The sequence below is a fragment of the Camelus bactrianus genome, chromosome 10 (assembly GCF_048773025.1).
Source record: "Camelus bactrianus isolate YW-2024 breed Bactrian camel chromosome 10, ASM4877302v1, whole genome shotgun sequence".
Lineage (NCBI taxonomy): Eukaryota > Metazoa > Chordata > Mammalia > Artiodactyla > Camelidae > Camelus > Camelus bactrianus.
In genome coordinates this window covers 43,440,947-43,463,129 of record NC_133548.1, presented here as the reverse complement: position 1 = coordinate 43,463,129, position 22,183 = coordinate 43,440,947, and the positions used below count along the sequence as shown (strand labels likewise).

At 38.1% G+C, this 22,183-nt stretch overlaps 1 protein-coding gene across 1 annotated transcript; it reads left to right on the top strand.

Annotated features, from left to right (window-relative positions):
• The first annotated feature begins 1,175 nt into the window (after positions 1 to 1,175).
• On the top strand, positions 1,176 to 12,316 carry LOC105076660 (olfactory receptor 8U9). The gene is made up of 2 exons (XM_010964913.3): positions 1,176 to 1,328; positions 6,653 to 12,316. The coding sequence occupies exon 2, from the start codon at positions 6,666 to 6,668 to the stop codon at positions 7,599 to 7,601; it is 936 nt and encodes a 311-aa protein (XP_010963215.2). The 5' UTR covers positions 1,176 to 1,328; positions 6,653 to 6,665; the 3' UTR covers positions 7,602 to 12,316.
• Positions 12,317 to 22,183: the final 9,867 nt, after the last annotated feature.

The following is a 22,183-nucleotide window of genomic DNA, read 5'->3' as shown; positions in this document are numbered from 1 at the left end:
TAGAAGTCCCATGTTTTATCGTTTAGGTAACTTGGTTGTGATCAAACGCTGCATTTGAGGCCTATGGGACCCTCAGAACCGTTCTTTGCTGACCTGGTTTTGAATAAAACTTTACTCCTTAATTTGATTCAACTCATGGACTTCTTTGATTAGCACATCAAACTTAACATTTCACTCTACACCACATATAGCCTAGAAATTCTCCTCTGTCACCAAAATGAAAGCTTATAGATTTACCTGCTGCAAGGGCAAAAGTGGCTAAGAGAGGCCACTAGAACCAGGCCCTGGGTCTCATGTGAACACTTCTCTTCCAGCTGCCTCCTCTTTGGTGTGAATCAATGGAAATGCTGAGAGACAGAAAATACACTTTCTAATTGAAGAACACTCTCACCTTAGCTCTGCTGTGTGTTGAATGCTGAGATTGGGGGCAGTGTTCTTTGCAGCAATAGTTTAAGGGCTGTGCAACATCACTGCAATTAATGACCTAGAGGATCCAGTCCTAATCTCTTTTTCCCTGGCAGCCAAGAGCAAAGACCAGATACATTAAAAAAAACCGACCTGGCCCCATCAAGTGGAGCTGACTGCCCCAATTTCAAGCCAGAGCAGAATGGGGGAGGGAGAGAGAAAGGGAAAGAGGCATGCAGGACCCTTAGAACCTTTCGTTGCTCACACCTGGTTTTGAATAAAATTTTACTCCTTAATTTGATTCAACAGGAAATATATAACAGCAGGAAAAATGAAAACTGCTTTTCTCTTCATGGTCTGTTGTGATAAATATGACAGCCAAGGCCATCTTTTCTTTGCAAGCAAAACTGTCCATATGTGCATCCTAGTCACACAATCTGTACATAACCTTACTTAGTCCCCTGTGAAACATTCCATGGCCCCCCACCCCAGCCCCAACTTAAAGGCCACCTGCTGAAGATGCTCTTCCAAGGGCAGGAAGCCCATCTCCGAGCATCACACCAAAGGTTCTGGACTTGAGAGTCATCCTGAGAACATGCACCAAAGCATCCCAACCTGAGTCATCCTTAGTTACCAGGATGACTCAGGGATTCTAATTCCCAAAGGTGCTTTAAATCAAATGTGAAATATCTCACAGAAACTCTGTATAAACTGTTCCCTTGGCACCAGGGAGTGCTAGAATAACAAGCGATAACAGGCTCGTCACAGTTTAACTTTACAAATACTCACAGTTTGTCGGTGTGGAACACGGAGACCAAGCTTTCCAGTCAGACATGAAGAAGCTTGTTTGTCCGATTGGAAATACTCTAACTGAACGCTTCCGAGGCATTGGGAATCCTGACTGATCGACCGATTGGTGCTTGGTAAGTAGTCTTCACTCCCCAGGCTGTTGTAATACAAACTATAAGGTAGCCAAGAGAAGGGTTTCAGTTCTGGGACTGAAAAGGACAGGGCTTTAGGATAGCGGTGCTTTGCAACGATCAGAGAAGCAAATTGGGAAGGACTGGTTGACCCTGGCCTGGAATAGCTGAGATTTTTTTTTTCTGTGTGTTATTTTATGAGGAAACCCTAGCAGGGACCTGTTAAACTAGTGAAGCCTCTTAAATTGCATGCAAAATTTCATATGAGTGAAACTTTTCTAGGAGCAGAAACTTAGCTTTCATCAGATTCTCAAAGTAGTTCATGTGCCCCTCCCTTCCCAGGGGTTGAGAATATTTTTTAATTGTTTGAATTGTTCAAACAAAGAAAGGAAAAACACAACAATGAATTATCAAACATTCACTATGTTAGTTAAATGCAACAGTAAATGTTAAAAATATCTGAACAAAGAAGCATTAATGAACTCATCCTAATATGCCTAAAATTTTCTCATAGGAGTCTAAATTTTTTTTTAAATAGGAAAAACAAAATTATAAAATGGATAAATACTGAGGAATCATAAGTGGGAAGGCGGTATAGTTAAGGCTCGGGGATCAGCCCACCTAGTTTCAAATTGTGGCTCAACTACTTTGTAAATTTGGGAAAAACTACTGAATATTTCTGTGTCTCTATTTCCTCATTAAGAAACTGGAAGAAAAGATCATTATGTACTAAATAAGATAATGTAAAATAAAATCTCTTGGCATGTTAGAAGTATTCAACTCATCACTGGTTATAATCATTACGTTTGAGAGTAAATCACAGTACTCTTTTTTTTTAAGTGACCATAGATTTTCTTTTTGGTAGAAAATTACAGGTCAAATATTTATTAATAGAGATTCCTTTTCTGGAATTTATTGTCAAGTCCAGTTCTGAGAACAAATAGACTAAACATTGAAGTTATTAATAAGCCTCATTCTTTAAAAAAAACTTTTTAAAATTTTTATTAAAGTATAGTCAGTTTACAATGTTGCGACAATTTCTGGTGTACAGCATAATGTTTCAGTCATATATATATATGTTCCTTTTCATATTCTTCTTCATTGTAAGTTACTACAAGATATTGAAAATAGTTCCCCATAATAAGCCTAAATCTTAATTGCCCTTGAAGAAAATCAGAGTATATACTGGCTTAAAAACTTAAGAAAGAGCATTCAATTAGAAGTCTTTTAGGATGCAAAAAAGCATCTCCATAGGGTAAATAATGAATAAATATTGAACTAACAGAAAAGAAATTGTTAAAAATCTAGAAATTAGAATGCATTAACAGTGTCTTAGAAACTTTAGGGACAAACATGCAATCATATCAATAACAGCTAACACAATAAAATCATCTGTCACACAAGAGCTGTTGAATAAAGCTAGAGTCTGCCCACTGGTTTTCTGGGGATTTTCCAGAGTTACTAAACCCTCCCACGCCTCAGTTTGAATTGAGAACTGTTACAATACTTCAAAGGAGCAGGAAGACTTCACCAATTCTAGAAACCAATTCAAAAAGAATGTTTTCCTGCCTTTAGATGGCACAGATCCAGAACAACACACAATTTACTGAGTAAGATTGTTTATATGCAATGCTTGAAGATTGCAGGATTTTTGTTTTTTGTTTGCTTGTTTTGTTTTGTTTTGCTTTAAGTTATTACTGAGGGAGATAAGACCACAGCAAACAGGTCACCTCAACCATAAGCCAGGAGTATCAGAAATGACCGTATTTAAAAGTTTCCTTATTTTCTGACATGAACTCACCTGAATATCTTAGGGCACCTAAGACTGCTACTCCTCTCCCCAGCCCTTAAAGGTACACTTTTCCCAGAGGTCTGTCTTTGAACCTTTCCTGATACTTCTCTCTCCCTGAATGATCTTGCTGGTTCCCACAGCTTTTACCATCCTCTGTCTACTTATGACTCCCAAATCAGTATCACTAGCTCTGACTTTGCAATAGACACCCACTGTCCCCTCTAACTGAATTCAACACCCTTCCGTGCGGCTCCACTCCAAGCTCAGACATTCTGTTTCTCCTAAAAGCACTACCCCTCCGTAACACTGTTACATAACTACAAAGGGAAATTTTGCTTGTTTTTTTCCCCCTCAATTATATTTCAAGTTTTGAATTGTATAATATTAATTTTGATGTATGTGTATGTGTACTTAAATTGTATCAGATCTCCTCAGTTAAGAAACAAGGTAAAATTAAACTCTTAATTCTTAGGTTATCATTACCTCGGTCTCTCGAACTTGAAAACTGAGAGTCTCAGTCAATTGACAAGTGGATGCAGACTTTGCCTTTAGAGTATCTCTCATTCTTATCTCGTTTCTTTGTTCCTTCCATCATTTCCTTGGTTCACATCCTTATCATCCCTTACCTGGAAAACATCCTAGCCAGTGTCCTGCTGGTGGCATTCTCCCTTCAGTACTTTATACACACACCTCCAGATTAACTCCCTGACAGCTGAGTGCTGGTCAAGTCACCCTATCGTTCAAATGTTTAATGGGTCCATGAAATAGCTGTTAAAATCTCCCTGGCATGCGAAGCTCTTCACAATATGGCACTACCTACCCCCATCCAGTTTGTTTCTCACTAATCTCTTTCATACATGTTTGCTCTTACCTGAAAGGATGCTCACAGTCCCCCAAACATGCTCTGAGATCAACTCCTTGCTCAACTGTTCCCTCCTAAAATGCTCATCTCTGACCCAATTTTCACTTTCTCAGGTCCTTTTCATCTTCCATTGACCAACTCAGTTCATTTAAAAGGCTGCTTACTCCCTACAGGGTACAGGTTAAACTCCTTATACCAGATAAGGCCCTCAATTATCTAGCTCAGACATGGACTTTTAGCCATGCTTTTCATCACTTTCTTACAGGCCTTAGATCCAAACAAAAGGGATCGTTCCTGACCCCATTCTCTAGGGCAACTCTGGATCTCTTCTTACTGCACCACACCTTATGGGTCAAGACCAAAGGGATGTGCCTACTCAGAGTCCATCCTATATACTCCTCCTAGACCATCTTCCAAGAAACAAGACCTCAAAATTCCTTGCCCAAACAGCCCCCAACTCATTCCCAGAGTCTACAAGAGTCTCCTTCCCAGATCACCCTTGTGAGGGTGAACCACACTACTGGTGTTCACTACCTGGGCCTTAAGGGGAGCCCAGGGATGGCTGTTCGCAGGGCTGTGAACAGAGCGTGTACATGCAGGCTGGCATGTCCGCGCATGTGCAGCCACACATGCGGATTGGCGGCAGATTTTCCTTGTGTCCCCTCATTCCTGCTTGGAGTTACAACCATCCAAAGAATTCTGCCTTCCAGGTTATTAGAAAGGTGTATTTGTTAAGGAGGGAGGATAAAGCATATTTTATTAATTTGTTATCTTTATTTTCTAACTTTTACATATTTAGACATTTGATATGTGGACGTCCCTTTGTTATTCTCACCCTGGGCCCTGCCAATCTCAAAAGCAGGTCTACCCTGAGGGAGCCTGTTTTCTAACCACACCAAATATCTGCAGTTCTTTCATGCCTTGTTGTTCTCAAACATCAGTTGCATTACACTAGTCATGTCCTTTTCATAATATATGAATTTGTATTAGAAAAACCCAACAGAATTAATTAAAAAAATACTTTTAAATAATGAGAAACTATGGTAAGAAAGAAGTTACAAAATTAATTTACAAAAATCAATAGCTTTCCTATATGTAAACAATACTTAAATAAACCACCAAATAAAAAAAAAAAGATTTCATTTACATTAGTTACAAAAAGATAAAGTACCTATGAGCAGACCTTAAAGAAATATGCAGGACCTTTATCTGTAAAGTTTAAAGAAAACTTTAAAACTCTTTTTAGGAAAGACTCTAGTAAATGAAATACATACCTTAGTTATAGAAAAGAAGATTCAATTGTAAAGCTGTCAATTCTCTCCAAATTAACATATTGATTCAATGCAATAGCAGTCTAAGTACAAATGGGATTTTTTTTTTTTTGGAACTTGATATAATAATGCCAAAGTTCATCTGGAAAAATACATATGTGAGAACAGCCAGAAAATTTGCTCCCAGATATTAAAATCAGGTTCTCAACTATTGTTTAAATGTTTGGTCCTGGTTCTAGAAGAGACTACAAAGAAAAAGATCCAGAAATTAGCCCATACACTTATGAATGTTTTACTTTACAAAAATTTTGGAGTTTTAAATCAACAGAATCAGCTGGAAAATGATTTCACCAACAAATAGCATTAGAACACCCAGCTAGCTATTTGGAGAAATAAATAAAAAGAGTTTATTATGGCGGGAGGATATAGCTCAGTGGTAGAGGGCATGCTTAGCATGCACGAAGTCCTAGGTTCAATCCCCAGTACCTCCATTAAAATAAAGAGATAAACCTAATTACCTTCCCCCCAAAAAAACAAAACAAACAAAAACAAGCAAACAAAAACAAACAAAAAGAGTTGATTACCTAATCCCTTACGTCAAAATTAAATCTCAGAAAGATCAAACTTTGTAATGTAAAAAAGAAATCTAGTAAAGTTCTAGAACAAGAGATTATTTTTAAAGAAATTTTAAACTGAGGAAAGCTAAGCTAACCATGTTACAAAGATCAGAATTCCAAAAGAAGGAGATAAATTTGCTTGATATATTTGACATCAAACCACTTAAAATTTACTGCATAGCACAAAGAAAAATTACCATACCAACGCTGAAGGACAAGTGACAAACAAGAAAAGAATTTGCAGTATATATATCAAACAAATGGCTGATTTCCTTACTAAAGAAAGAGCCCTGTAAATAAAATGCTTAGAAGACCAACAACGTAATAAATAAGTTAACAAAGGAAGTGAAATGACAAAGCATAGAAAAAAAATACACATGCAAACAATTGTTTGAAAAAAGGCTAATCTCCATTCATAATTTTTAGAAAACGTACCAATCAGGAGACATGAGTTACCAATATCCACCATCACAGTGGCGAAGATTTAAAATTTGATAAAACTGGGTTTGTGGGAAAACCAATATTGCTGTACAACATTGTTGGGAGTGTAACTTGGTGCCACTTCCTTGAAGGTCAATTTGTCAATCTCCATCAAAAGAGAAAATGAATGAGTTCAGACATTTCTGACTCTGTTTTAGAAGAATAAAACCCATGGCAAATGACAGCTTTTAACCATTGGGATTATGAAGCCAAATTTTTGTCATCTAGTGCTAGAACAAAGAGGTAAGAAGCTTTTGTTTTTAAGTATGTAAACATTTTGAAGCCATGTTTTCTTTTTCCAACAGGAGAAAGAACAAAATGGCAAGAAGCAACCGTACCACGGTAACTGAATTTGTCCTCATGGGGTTCACAGATCGCCCTGAGCTGCAGCTTCCCCTCTTTGTGGTGTTCCTGACAATTTATCTCATCACCCTGGTGGGAAACCTTGGCATGATACTGCTCATCAAGGTGGATTTGCGGCTCCACACCCCCATGTACTATTTCCTCAGCCACCTAGCTTTCATTGATCTTTGTTACTCCTCTTCAATTGGGCCCAAGATGCTACAAAATTTATTGGTGAAGGAAAAAACCATCTCCTTTTTGGGCTGCTTTGCCCAGCTCTACTTCTCCAGTGCTTTTGCCACCACCGAATGCTTCCTCTTGGCCACAATGGCCTATGACCGCTACATGGCCATCTGCAACCCCTTGATTTACACAGCCATTATGACACAGCGGGTCTGCAAGGAGTTGGTGATTGGGGTCTATAGCTATGGCTTCCTAAACTCTGTGATACAGACCGTTCTGACTTTCCAGTTGTCCTTCTGTGACTCCAACATCATTGACCATTTCTATTGTGCTGACCCACCTCTCCTCGCCCTCTCCTGCTCCGACACCCACAACAAAGAAAAGCAGCTCTTGGTCTTCTCCACAGTGAATCTCACTAGCTCCCTCCTGACTGTCCTCATCTCCTACATTTGCATCCTCTTTTCCATCATAAAAATCCAGTCTTCCGAAGGCAAGTGCAAAGCGTTTTCCACTTGTGCCTCCCACCTCACAGTGGTCATCATCTTCTATGGAACGCTCTTTTTCATGTACCTGCAGCAACCTAAAGCAGAGAATTCCTGGAAGTACAACCAAGTGGTCTCTGTGTTTTACAGTCTTGTAATTCCCATGCTCAACCCTCTGATCTATAGCCTGAGGAACACAGAAGTAAAGGACACCCTGAGGAAGATGCTAGAGGGCAAGGAGTCATAGTGGGTTATCAGAAGGAAGCACTGGGAAAGTATCTTATACTGACACGGTCTGTATACCCAGTCTCTTGAAATTTAGCAGGCCAGTTGCTGTCCAATCAAGAAAAAAGGCCAATTCAATCTGGATTCTTTAAAGACCCAAAATACTGGACCATTTGTTTGAGATAGTACAATTTAATCTAACCAATTATCCTGGACTAATCAGAATAGATCTACAAACTAGACTGTTAATAACATCCTGTGTTGAAAATGAAGTGGCTTACTACCAATTAGATAATCATGTGAGAAATTCAAAAAGATCCTAAAAATAATGGTTAGGGTGAAATTTAACAAAAGCCAACAAATTGTAATTGAAATTAACAAAGCTGGGTACAAAACCCACACATGAAAATCAATGTTCTTAGAATATTTTTCTGCTTACAAACAGGCTACATTGTAGCAAATCTGTTAATCTTAAAACATAACATATTGCTAAAGATGGTGGTTAAGTTTTGAGACCGAAACACAGAAAGCAAGTTTAATCTAAATGTAGTTGAAATACTGCATGCTTAAGATGAACAGTAGAAAAAATAGTATTACAGCAATAAGGGGGGGGGGAGACAGAAAAACTATGAATCAATTAAATGTGGGGTTTATTTTATGGTTTGTTTAGAAAAGAAAGTATAATTAGAGGAGATAGAGTTTAGGATACTTTCAGAGATGTTCAAAGTGGTCATTTATTCAACAGGCAGGATTTAATTTTTCTAGTTTCTGGAAACTGCAACTGCAGTAATTTTTAGGGGGAATGGTTTGGGAAGGAAGGAGTCACATATAAGTTTAAAAAAGGGAATGAGAATTAAGAAGAAAAATAAAAAGAAAGAGGGAGAGTTTCCTAAGGTAACCAGGTTGAGTATGAATATTTCTGAGAAATGAAATTGTCTTAATTATTTAAATGATCTAGAGAAATATTTAGTTTTGCAACATTTTTCCATGTTTTTTATTTCTGTTTTCACAGATTTGATAGTCCAACTTTGTGAGAGATAAATCTATATAATGTGTTGCTGTTAATGGAGATAGGTAAAGAAAAATCTCTTAATTTTTTTTGTAGGCAGGAATATGAGCACGCTATGGTCTTTCCAAGCCTCTATTCTAACGCTTCTTCCCAAATAATTCTTAAGACACACAAATCTGCCACAAACCATTAGATTTCCTCCCCTAAACTCTTTTCAAATGTGATTATTACTTTGACTTTTAAAAATAGCTAGGAATATATATCACCAATCAATTACAAGTACGTTTAAAATTAATCAAGGAGGGGGGAGGGTATAGCTCAAGGGGGAGGGTATAGCTCAGTGGTAGAGTGGATACTTAGCATGAATGAGGTCCTGGGTTCAGTCCCCAGTACCTCTATGAAAAAAAAAAAAAATATATATATATATATATATATATGTAGACACACCTAATTACCTCCCCCCCAAAAGTTAATCAAGGAACTAAGGGATCCTTGTTGCACCCAAATTTACTTCTCACATAATATGATGGGAATCTTTGTTTTATTGTTGCTTGTGATCTAGTCATTTAGAAAAATAAAAATAATTAAATATTTGTAATTCTTCTTACTTAGCTCAAATAGGCTTTCTGGAGAGTTGAGTTATAAGCTGTATTCCTAAACACTTGGAGATAGAGTGTTGGCTGTGGTTAAAAAAAAAGATACTATCAGGATAAAGGAAAAGAGTCAGGAAGGGTATGAAGCAAGCCTAAGAGGTAGGAGAGCTTGCATAGGTAATGAGCAAGAGAGGAGAAAGCAAAGCAGACAGGAAAGTGATGAAGAATAATGGGAGGCAGAGGCTCAGATCATGACCTCCTGAAAAGTTACCAAGTCATCTCTTCATTCTGCACGCCAGCACCCATCACAGTTTCTGGTACAGAACAAACATATCACAACCAATTGCTGAATTGATTTGTTCTCTTCTATATGTATTTCTAATTCCAATGGAAGGGTAGACATGGTGCCCAGTAATAATGGCCCTGTGGTTGGGATATAACAGAAGAAGGAAGCTACTAAGGTCATGACAAGAAAATTATTTTTCTTTTCTTTTTTTAAAATTGAGGTAAAATTGGTATATAATATTATATTAGTTTCAGGTGTACAACATAACAATTCAATCTTTGTGTACACTACAAAGTGATTACCACAGCAAGAGGAAGACTGTTTTTTAACATCCTCCCCTATGAGGCTAACATCTTTAATGCAGGAAGACATATGAAGGCAACAACACAGCCTGGCCAGTGAAAGAAATACATGTGGGAAGTCGGTGTATTGGGAAGATGGTAGTAGCTAGAGTTACCGATGCTCCATGTCAGGCAAGGGACCATTACTATATTGAGACAAAGAAAATGATCAGGTACCAACACTTAGATGAGAAATTATGTTTTCAATAAAAGGCCATACCCATTTCTTCCAATTTTTTCAAACTATTTCCGTATCAGTTTCATTTAGAAAGAGAAAATAAAAACAGTAAATAGATATCACATGTTTTAGTACAATCCTCTCAGCAAATGCATTATAATCATATTTTTAAAGGACTGTTCAGTCTAAGACTTCATTTCATCAGTTCTTCAGTTCTTTTTAGAGAAAACTGAAGAAGATATGTCACAGGACCTCTCCATAATGCCTCCCCAGCAGCTGAATTTGTCTGCTTTGTTCAGTGTGCTTCTTTGATTTCCTATAAAGCAAAGTAGAAAGTTGAGAATATTGTATTCACAGATTGTGAAGGATGTAAGTCCATATTTTTCTAAATTTCCCAAAGACCTAAAAAGCAAAGAAAGGGGGAAAGGATCTATTTTCTATCTCCTTTCCCACTGGGGCTCCTTAGTCTTATAAGTTTATGTCTCTGATTTGGGCTATTTAAGAAAATTCTTCAATCAATTATTTACATTTTAAAAAATCTGTTGCACAATGTACACACATATAGTATTAAAATGACAACATTTAAGCCATAAGAGAAACCAGCATGATTATGCATCTTTGTTCACTTATAAAGTGAGGCTGTTTCAATCAATACTCATAACAACTATACTAATTTTTTGGCCCAAAATAAACACTGTCTTCTGAATAAGTAAATGTTACCAAAATAATGAAAATTTTCCTTTATCAGATTTTAAAAGTCCAACATTTCATTCAAAGTGAAAATAAAACTGCTCTCACATATAAATAAAATGTAAATCCATTTTCCTCATAGTAATCCTAAAAATGAATGTTATTTGCCAGCCTTCACTACACAGACAATTTTCATTAACACATGTAATATGTAGCTGAAATTTATGACAAATATATGTATAAATTTATATTCATTTGCACATAAAATGCTGACTGCTTCAATGGGCTAAAATTTAAATTTCTTATTTCTTCTCATTTAATATTCTATCGATTTGCCATGCTTAGAAAGAAGCCAAAAGAATTTTTTTTTATTATGTTGATCATGGGAAAGGAAACCAAGAGGGCAATTACTATATTCATTTCCTTTTGTTATTATTTGATGTGTGTAAATATTTCAGAAACCTCAGAATTTTTAAATCTCAAACATGCACCCAGATTTTCAACTCCGTCCTGGATGTATAATTCTAGCATTCTTTGGAGAACAGGGTGGAATCGCAAAATGTTAATTCAATGCTTAATTCAGAGTGGCTGCCGCCTGCCATTAAGTGGTGCACCCACCAGAGAGATAGGGAGTCACTGATGTCAGAACTTGGAAAGTTCAGGCTCCTGGGAAGGTGACAGATTTAGCCTATGCTTCCAAGCTCTTCTTTTTTTTTCTTTTTTTCCTGTAAAAATACAAACGTTTAGCAAATAACTAGAACTTCCATTTTTGGTAAGGTAGGGCAGATTGAAGAGGGGAAAGATCAGCTATTTTAGAAAATCAAATAATTATCTCAATGCCATGGCATCAGCTTGACTGTCCTAACAGACAGTTTCCAGAAGGTTTTATTCTGTAGTCTGAAAGAAAGTGTTTTATTCCTACAAGCTTACTTTCTTGGGTTTGGTGTGTTGACCACTCTGGTACTGGGACACCTACCACCCTGCAGCTTCTGCCCCTCCTTACAGGCAATCTCATTTGCCAACCACACCAGACGTGGTCCAAGGATGCAGGATAGGACGGGGAGCCAGCCAGGTGCAAACACTCTCCAGCCCACCCCTGGCTCACCTTCATCTGGGGTTTCTATGGCGTCTGCATGCTTCTCATACTTGAGCAAGAGTAGGGAGAGCTCCTGCCATCTCTGGGTTTCTCACAGAAGGTTTTCATTCCACTTCCATTGCCTTTCCTCTGAGAAAGAACCATTTTTAACTCTTCCTTATCCCTACCATCCCGTTTCACGTGAAAGCTAACATCAGCAATAGTATGCTTCCTTATCTCCTCATTTGCTTTAGGAAAACTAGCAAGTAGCTTTCCTTGGAAATCTTTCAGATGCAGAGCTTAAATTAATGTTAATTATAAAAGAGTAGCAAATTGAAAGGAAATTCTAATTAATGTTATTTATATTGGGGGATCATTTTTATAAAGAAATGTTGAAATATCTTTCACAAATATTGGGGTGTCTTTCCTTCTTATATTTAGCACAAATCACATACAGGTCCTGTGGTGTCCACAGGTGCAAAATAACAACTCTATCAGCTTTAATCTGAGTTCTCTGCTCTATTTTAATTCATTACATTTAATAAATTAATTAGGTGTTAAAAGACTTCTAAGGTTTCTCTCTCAGCCTATTCACATTTCTCTGTACATTAAATTGTTAATTTATCAAAAGAAGTGCGTGTGTGAAGTGCGTGTGTAAATTGCAGGTTTACTAAACCTGCAGCTGGCTTCTGATAACGTTTATAAATCCACATTTTGGAACCATGGAATAAATGCCTGCATGTCAAGCAATCAAAATAAATTATGCTGGGCCTAGAAAGAAAAAAAAAGTATGATCTGGGAGGTGAAGGTGAAGATTTTGCTTACAATTAAAAAAAAAAAAAAAGCATGACCTCAAAAACAGGCCTTCGAAGCCTGTAGCAGGGCTGGCGGTGTAGCAAGGAGACCAGCCAGGACACTCGAGGTCTTGAGTCCTAGGTCTGCTCTGAACCACCCTATCAGTCAAATGGCTTGATCTGTATGAGCCTTCACTTTTTCATCTAGAAAATGAAAATAACATCTTGCAAGGTAACTATAAGGGTATACGCAAGTGCATTTTAAACATTTAAAAGTATAAAGCTCTTATTTTTAATAAGACTCTACCACTTCCAACGAGTTCAATTTACAGAATCTTTGATTTGAAGCAAGTATTTGGAAAATTATTGCCTAAAAACTGTTTTTACAAACTATGGAAGCTCGCAAATGTCTCCAATAATGGCTTTTCTTCATTTCATCTGCCTGATTGGAAAACTTAGTACGGCCCGTTTCCAATTCCCAGGCACTCTGGTCCCAAAGGCTGTTTTCAAGTCAGTGATCTGGAACGTGGACACCCTGTCTCCCAGAAACACAGTTGCACGTGATCTGCTCAACTCAGACCATGAAAGTCTTCTTAACTCATCATGTCTCCGCTGACACGACTTTGACCCTGAACCACTACAGCTCACTTATTCCCGTAGAACAAAGCTCTGATGTTCTAAATTGGTTCACAAGGAACTCCTCTACTCCTTACAGCTACAGTCATGGAAGGCAGCATTCACATCCCCAAGACCGTGACGGCTCTGAACTTCTGCTGGCCTCACCCCAGCCTATGAAAGAGCAATTAGGAGTGAGCTGTGGGATGGAGGCCAGGGTATGTGGTGGGGCTGTGGTCGGGGGCATCTGACTCTCTCCTGCTCCTTTTCCTTGGCCAATGTTTGGACTTGCACAAAGCCTGGAAGAAGCGGAGAGGATATAGCACGAGAGTGTAGGTCCTGTGGAAGCCTCTTCCCCAGACTTCTTCCCCCTCCAGGGCTCTCTGCCTGCTGCAGGTGGTGCTCCTTAGGTGGGAAGTAGAAGGAGGGTGATCAGAGACCTGACATGTGCGATCTGGGCAGGAGGGGACGAAACAGGGCAGGGGAGGGGTCCAGGGAGAAGCTGCTGAGTCATTTCTCAGACTCCACGGAGGTGCAGGCTATTGCTTTATTTCTTTAAAGAAGAGAGTAAAATCTTTCAAGTTCTGATGAATCATCCAGGAAAATGCAGTGTTGCCTATTAAATACAGTAGATGCTTAATAAAAGTTAACTCAGTCTGGGTTTAATCTATTCTTTCATGCTTGCTGTCTCTGTCTCTCTCTCACACACAGACACATACACAAACACATATATTATCATCATCGTCGTTATCATCACATAGATGTCCTGTTGGGACCACAAGTTCAAACTCTTCATGATCAAATTCCTCATCTACTCCACAGCCAATTTCTGCTTCTCACAGTTTTGTACAAGGTACTTTCCCTCAGTCACTTGAGGTTCAAAAACATTATATTCTCTTTTGACCTCCCCTTATTATCCTCACATTTCAAAGCGAAGACAAGATGTATCCATTATTTACCCATGCATAGGAAATAGAAATATTTTTCTATGCCTGGGAATAGGAAAAGCTTTTCTAAGAAAAGAACTAAGGTCAGAAATTGTGAATAAAAAGTATGACAGTTTTGATGAAATAAAAAATTTTAATTTTAAATTTCTATTATAATAACTAGTAAACACAGACAAATATCAAATAAGAAAATAGAATGTATATATGACAGAATTAACATAGACAAATAAGATAAATCAATAAAAGAGGACATATGAGATATAAAAGACAACTCACAAAATAAAAAATGTAAATAACCTAAAATACACAAAAGATGTTCAATCTCATTAGCAATCAAAGAAATACAAATTAACACAATAAAGAGATCATTTTTCACCTGTAAGCCTGGGAAAGATATTAAAGAATATTAATAACCAAGTGATAGTGTAAGAAAAGAAGCAAACTCACAGGCTGCTTTTGGGAGTTTAAATTGGTATAAAATTTCCAGAGGGCAATTTGATAATATTCACCAAAAGCCTTAGAATTAAAACAACTTTTTGACCCAATAATTTCCTTTACAAGAATTTATGTGATGAAAATGCTCCAAGAAATGCAAAAAGATTTATGCATTATGCAATTATCTATAATAATGTTTATAATGGTAAAAACTCAATAGCAATACAAAGATACATCAATGGAGGATTAATTAAATAACTTAAGGAATAGTGATACCATAGTATATAATATACATAATAACGCATTGATGAAAATAATGTAAATATATTTTATTTTCATGAAACTGCTCATGATGTATATATAAAGGGCTTCAAATTATTCATATAACATCCTTTTATTTTTTTTAATTTTATATGTGAAATATATGTAAATATACACACAGACTGCTGAGTGTGGTAGGTATTGGTTATTTCTAAGTGATAGAACCCAGGTGCTTTTTACTGATTTCTTTATTTAGAAATAAACAAACAAAAGCATTTAAAAATCATTCCTATTCCAGATATAGTCTTAAACCCTCAGCCAAAATTCTACTCCATATTTTTAAGTCCAAATTACCTTCCTAATACCCAGTGCCAAGCTTAGAGGCCAGGACCCAAGTTAAAAGGATGTTAACCACAATCTAGTTGTGCAGTTACTGACTAAGGCTAGTGGAAAGAGAGAAGAATGAGATGATGAAGGAATAAAGGATGATGCTGGAATTTCAGAACTGACTGGGAAACTGTTGGCCAAAAGGATAACGGGTTTAGTGGAAAGATGCTGGCTCTTTAGACACCCAATGAACATAGAACATTTAGATCCTTGAACATACCAGTGGTTCAATGCTTTTTCAAATGGGTGAATGTGGTTCCGTGTGATGCTTTTCATAGTCAGTTGTATCAGTGATCTATCCAAAATATTTCCTGGAGATTCCAAGAAGACACTAATGGGGCCAATTTGATGCAATAAAGGAAGCATCAAAATGGGAATCAGGAGAACCATTTTACCCACCAACTAGCTACGTATCACCTCACATTTTCCTCTGCCTAGCAGTCCTCTTGTTCTGCATAGGGACTTAAAAGCCACTTTTTCAGAGAGGTCTTGCCTGACTTCCAGGTCTCAAGGAAAAAAAAAGAAAACGGAAGCTGAGTCCTCTTGTTCTCACTTGTCTGGTTGTCAGAATTCAGCTGGTGGCTAGGAACTCACACATCTCTACCCTTCTTGTCTGGACTTGCCACTGACATATTTAGTTTCCTCATCTTTGATTGGACTTAACTAACATAAAGAATACACCAAGAAGTCTGCTCAGAATATCCTGGGATCTCAGCCCAAAAGAGCTGGGCCACTATCACAGGTCTTAATCTCTGTTTTTAACGTGCATTGGGCTCTGTCCGCTTTCAGGCACTGCATACATGGGTGTATCTCACTTCACCATCACAGTAACAGATGCTGCTATGATTAACCATAAAACAAATAAGTTAAGGAGAGCTTAGAGAAGTTAAGTGACACATCCTAGCTCACACAGCAGGCCAAGTTGGAGGTCAGATTCACATGTGGGGAAGAGATCGGAAGTCTCCCGATACGGCCCATCGGTCATCTGACGTTCTTACAGAGGTGCGGGCGCTGCTGCAAGAGCTCAGGCCCTCCTGAGAGGTTCTATAACTTTTTTCATTTAATGTTTTTTTTTCCTTTTAAGAAAAAAGAAATGAGAAACATAGTAACCCGGCTGACATATTATTGAAGCAGGGGCTGGATATAGCACAAAAGCCCTCTATTTTATAATGGGTGTCTTAGTGATGAGACTGGGTTCAGTCACCAGACGGCTTCTCAGGAGCACTGCAGTGGGCTGTGACCTACTGTTCCTGTGCCCACCGAGACTGAACTGCTTCCCCTCTGTTCGCACCATGGGAAAGTCTGAAGCTGGGATTAGCAGGAGAGCCAGGGCAAGCCGGCCTGGATGGCAGACTGTTCTCAGGAGCTACCCCAGCACAGAAATGCTTTTCACACTCCATTCACCATGTGCGAGGGGAGCCTAGCTTGCTTTTGTCCTAAGTGTTCTCAGGTTCAAAAATATAATGAGAAATTTAACAAATCACATCTTTAGGCTTCATGAAGGCTTTACATTTTGTCTTCCAAAGAACACACACTTGAGGTGCCTTAAGACAAGAGGTGGCCCTCCTCCCGTGGGTCATACTGGTAAATCATTCGTGTCAAACTCAGTGTCTGAGCCCTACAATTCCTTTTACTCCCATGTTCTCTGCTTTCTTAAGCTACAGGTTCAGATTACTGGCATGATTCAGAAAGCATTAGAGTGGACCCAATTTTTTTGACAATTTAAATCCTATTTGAACCTCTCAGTTTTGTAGTGAGAACCAATTTTTTGAGATGCGATATATGAGGACCTAATAATTGCTAAAATTCGGGAATAAGAATAAATGAAAAGAAGGGCACAGCCTCTAAAACCTTCCAAACCTTTGTTCAATTATTAAGGAGCAACAAATAATTTGCAAGACCCTGCAAAAAATATAACTAAGAAGAAACATTTTAATTAAGAGCCTTTAAAGCATTTAAAAAATAATATTCCAAGTTCTGGTATCTTAAAAAAACTTTGCAGAATTAAAGCATATTACAATTAAAACATTGATTTAAAAATGCTTATTTAAAATTCAAGTTGAACGAAACTGTCAGATATATGACACCCGCCTTTTGATGAATTCAAGTCTAACTTTTTAAACTTCCTTAAGCCAAATATAATGCCTGTGAGTTATCACTTTAAATAACTTTTCAAAAAATATCAGAGCCTTTGCAGCTAGAAGCCACTTACTTGCAATGTCCTTTCAGTCTTGAATGTCTTATCACCAGGTTCCTACTACAGTATAAATGGGGGTAGTTTGTCAAGTCTGAATTTTAAATAACTTGAGAAAATGGGTTCTTGCAACATTCCCCCTGGGATTTAATACTAATCCTGCTTTTGAGAAAATTACGAGGATGTTATTAGGAAAGTTAGAGCACTTGTACCCCCTTGAAAAACATGAGCATTGTGGTCACAGCACAGTCTAGGCATTCCAGCCTTTGTAAATTCTGTCAGTTGCCTGTTATTTCTGCTTTCCATAGATGATTTTATTGGGGTACCTTTCTTAGTTATAAAGGCAGTGATAGCCTAAAACTATAAACCCAGTAGAAATAATGCAAAAACAAAAAAAGTAGGCCAGACCCAACGAAAACTGCCCACTCTCTCCTCCGCAGGCTCCCTTCCACCGCCTGTGATGTGCCTGTTGTTCCCACTGGACTGTAAGCTCCTTGAGGACAGGGAATGCATCTTAATCATCTCTGGATGCTCAGCTTCTCTCATTTTCCTTTATGCCCCCTTCATCCTCCACTCCTATACTATGGTCCTGGTTTTTATTGGATAGTGTACAAGTTTCTTCATACTTCAGAACAATTTAAAAAGAGAATGTGTCAGCAAAAGAAGCAAGACAGTTGGCAAAACAACATACAGCAATGCCGTCTGAAACCAGTCTATGGGAGAGGGACCCTGTGGGTCCAACCCAAATATCTGGTCCTCCTGACTTGGAGAATGGATGCACCAGGACACCAGACACCATTTATTGCTCTATCAAGTCGGAACATCCCTACTCTGATTCCAGACTCACTCACTGAAAAGGGAAGGGAGGGTTTCCAGGTCACTCAAACTTAGACTTCTAATTTTTCTTATTATAATTGAGAAAAGTAACATCTGACTGTATCCATAAGTCTCTCGTGAGCTTTGTTAGGGTGACTCAGAATCCCTGAATCAAATCAACTCTGGGACAAAGAGAGAGTGTCTATGCATGGATGATGTTGAATTCACAAGATTGTGACATGGTTCCCTTTTGGATGACACAGCTACCTTCACAGGCACTCTCTTTTGCATTTCCTCAGGCTGGGTGCTGCGTGGATATGCTGAATTAGACATGACCCCTAACTGCAAGAGTCTCACAGCCTAGTAAGTGAAAAGAGTTAGGGGGTGAGGGGGGAGACTATGTCCTGTGTGCTATGATAGAAGATCATATGGGCGGAGTAGGAGCAGAAGAAGGGAGCTGTCAGTCTACCTGGATGTAGTAGAGGAGCCATGTACATTTTGGGAGAAAGATGTGGTTCCATAAACATCCTCTAGGAATGGGACAGCATTCATTAGAAGCAGATGGGAGGAGGCACTAATTAAAGAAAATGTAAGGGGCCACTGAAGACATCAGGGAACCTTGAGGTTGTCTGATTTTAATGGTTAAATAATGTTTATACAATGCTGATTAATTGAAAGTAAGCGTTTTAAATAACCTCAGAAAGCATTTTTAGGGTTTATGTTTAGTAAATACATTATTGGAGTCTCCAGATGCCTTTAAATTTTGAGGTGCCTCCTCTTTTAAGTGTAACTAGCAGGATAAGAATGTAGGATTATTCCCTTAACACAACAAATCCTCCCCTTGACTAAGAAGTTCAAAGCACTCTGTGAGGAATGCAGCCTGCAGCCTGTAGTCTGCAGCTGCCTGGCAAGAATGAGGGTCAGGATCACATGGTCATTAAAGGTTTTAGAGTCAGGCAGCCTAGGTTCGAATCTTGGGTCCGCCACTCATGTCAACTCTCCTTTTCAGCTTTATAAAACTGGATCAGTGACAGTACCGACTGTGTAGGTGTACTGAGGATTAAGTGAGATAATATGTGTAAAGTACTTCCGGCAGTGCCGGGCACATGGTAAGCACCCAATAAATGCCCACTCTTCACGTAAGTGTGGTCACTGGCCTCTGCATTCTTGCAGATTACTGAACAAGGGATCAAGCAATTTAGTGCATGGGCTTCTTTTTTTCTCAGCCCCTGGGGCTCTTCACAGTCAGAAAATGAAATGAAGAGGGGGAAATGGTATAAAAAGAAAAGATAGGGAGCAAGTGAAAACAGAACAGAAAAAATCAAACAAATAAAGAAAAAGGAATAGAAGAGACAGAGGGGAAAACGAAGACAGAGAGTAAAGAGGAGAAGTGACTCTGAGTGGGACTAAAGGTGACAGAAAAAGATTTGTGTGGTGACTGAGGCTAAGGAAATGCCCCTGTTCTGAATTCTTTTCTTCTCTGTATTTCTCACAGTTTTATTTCATACTGGAATAGTTAATCATGCTCAGTAGAAAATACTTGAAGATAATCAGAAAATATTTTAAATGGTATAAATGATCTATAATATCATCAGTCCAGGAGAATCCATTGTAAACAATGTTGAATCATTCTTTCTATTTTTTCTACAGTGTGTATATAAATAAATTTATAATACATATAAATAAAATTAAATTTATGTTTCTGGTACAACATTAGATAAAATCAGCTAAAAGGAGTCTCATCAAATGAAGAGAGCATGTTTGGAGTGGTCTAATTTAAAATATGAACTGTGTGGGTCACATGAAATTCACTTTTGAGTGAGTGACTCACAAAAAATAAGAATCTTGAAAACATAACCAACCATTCTCTCTGGCATCTGCAGATACTGACGTGCAGTGGAGCAGGTTTGTCTAAGTCCAAGGCTTTGTGATGTGCTCCAAGCTTAGTGCAGCACAAATTTATTCATTTGTTTTATTTAATATAGTTCTCTACTTTTGAGTTTATTGAGAAATTCAGGAAGAGATAGCAGTGGTACAGTCCTGAGGGGAGGGCCTAATTTAACCAGAGGAAGTGACTGGCACCTCTAAGGAGAGACTGGGTGACACATAAGTTTATTTACTTTTTTACATCCTGCTATGTTACTTTACATTATCCTGTGAGCATTCACGAAATCATGAAAAAATTCTATATGACTGTATAATCTATTCATTATGAAGTTTTATTATTTTCATATAGCCAATTATTGTAGTTCACTTGATTCGTTTCCATCTTTTCCACTGTAATTGGTAACACTTTAGGATGTTGTTTTAGATCCTCGTCTATATTTCTGATCATTATCCTTAGTTTGGGTTCCTAAAAATAAAATTCCTAGGTCAAAAAGTACAGCTATTCTGTAAGGCTCTTTCATACATCCTGACATCGTTTTCCAAAAACTGTATAACAATTTATATTTTGAACCATATAAAGTCTAGGAGTAATTCGCAGGTCTCCAGAATTGTCATTTGCCTTAATTACGACTCCATTTGATAGGTAAAAAATGTTTGTGTATTTATTTATTTATTTATTTATTTATTTATTTATTTATTTATTTATTTTTTACTGTGTGAAACGATGTGGTTAGTAAGACCGAACATTTCCCGAACTTTGGGAAGCCTTTTGTATAGTTATACCTACGTGTATCCTGTTTCTCAGTTTCAGTTTCTTGTGTAACAATCAGGAAGGACACACAAGATAGTGGCTGAAGACAGCTTCATGAAGGAAGCTTTTACAACAGTGGTGCGAGCAGCATTAAGGGAAAGCAGCAAGAGATGGGGGAGCACACGGGGCTAATATCGCTGGGAAGCCACTCCCACCCCTATGCCTGAGAGACATGGGGGTGGGGGCAGGGAACCAGAATCCAGAAAAATCAGTAGCTTTTTGGAAAGGGACCCCCATCAGGAGCTCTGGTTTTGGAAGAAGAACACAACCACTGCAAAATGTGTAATCCTGAAGGGAGGGAACCAGAGGAATAAATATCCTGGCTCCTCTTTCCTTCCACACCCCCCAACTGCCTGCCACGTCTCCTACTGGCTGAACCCAATTGGAATACAGAGGTCAAGGGAGCCTGGTTGACACAGTCCGTAAGGTTTAGCCTGTAACCTTAAGAAAATGTCACACAGCTGAAGGAACAAATTCTTCCAGTTAAAAATTCCATTGAATGATAAGCATGATGAATGTAACAGAGGCCCAAATCCAGATCTCATTGAAGGAGAAGGATATGGTACATGGAGATATTGGTTCCTTATACACATCAATCCAAATATAAGTTAAAAATTTTAAGAATTTAACTCATTCAAAAACTTAACAAACCTTTATTTTTTTATTTTTAGGGGGGAGGTAATTAGGTTTACTTTTTTTGAGGAGGAGGAGGTATTGGGGATTTAATTTATTTACTTATTTTTTTGGAGGAGGTATGGGGATTGAACATAGGACCTTGTGCGTGCTAAGCATATGCTCTACCACTTGAGCTATACCCTTCCCCTCAAAGACTTAACAAACTTAAACTTAACCCATTAAGTTACAGTGGAATGTAAATTGGTACAACCGCTTTGGAATACACTTTAACATTATCTAGAAAAAATTTAAATGTGTGTAATCTAACTCTACTGCCTTCAACAATCAGCTTATTATGTTTCCATTCTAATTTGATTGTACTTTTTCCTTAATTCTGGAGACAATCGTTAAGGATAGATCATTTTCCCCCTAGAAAGATTACTTCATTTCATGGAAGAGTATTTCAGAAGTTATCTTCACCTTCCCTTCCACCCTTTTACTTCCCTTTACTAACCCATCACTCACAGTCACACCGTTTGCATCCTAATATCTCCCCAATCTCTCTATTCTCCCTGTCCCTTCTGCCATCACCCCAGTCCAGCCCACCGCCCCCTCACTTAGACAGCCTGAGTAGCCAGCCAACCAGAATCTCTGTATCCACACTGTTCCT

Coding starts and splice junctions, on each gene's coding strand:
- LOC105076660 (XM_010964913.3), top strand. CDS start 6,666: ATGGCAAGAAGCAACCGTACCACGGTAACTGAATTTGTCCTCATGGGG.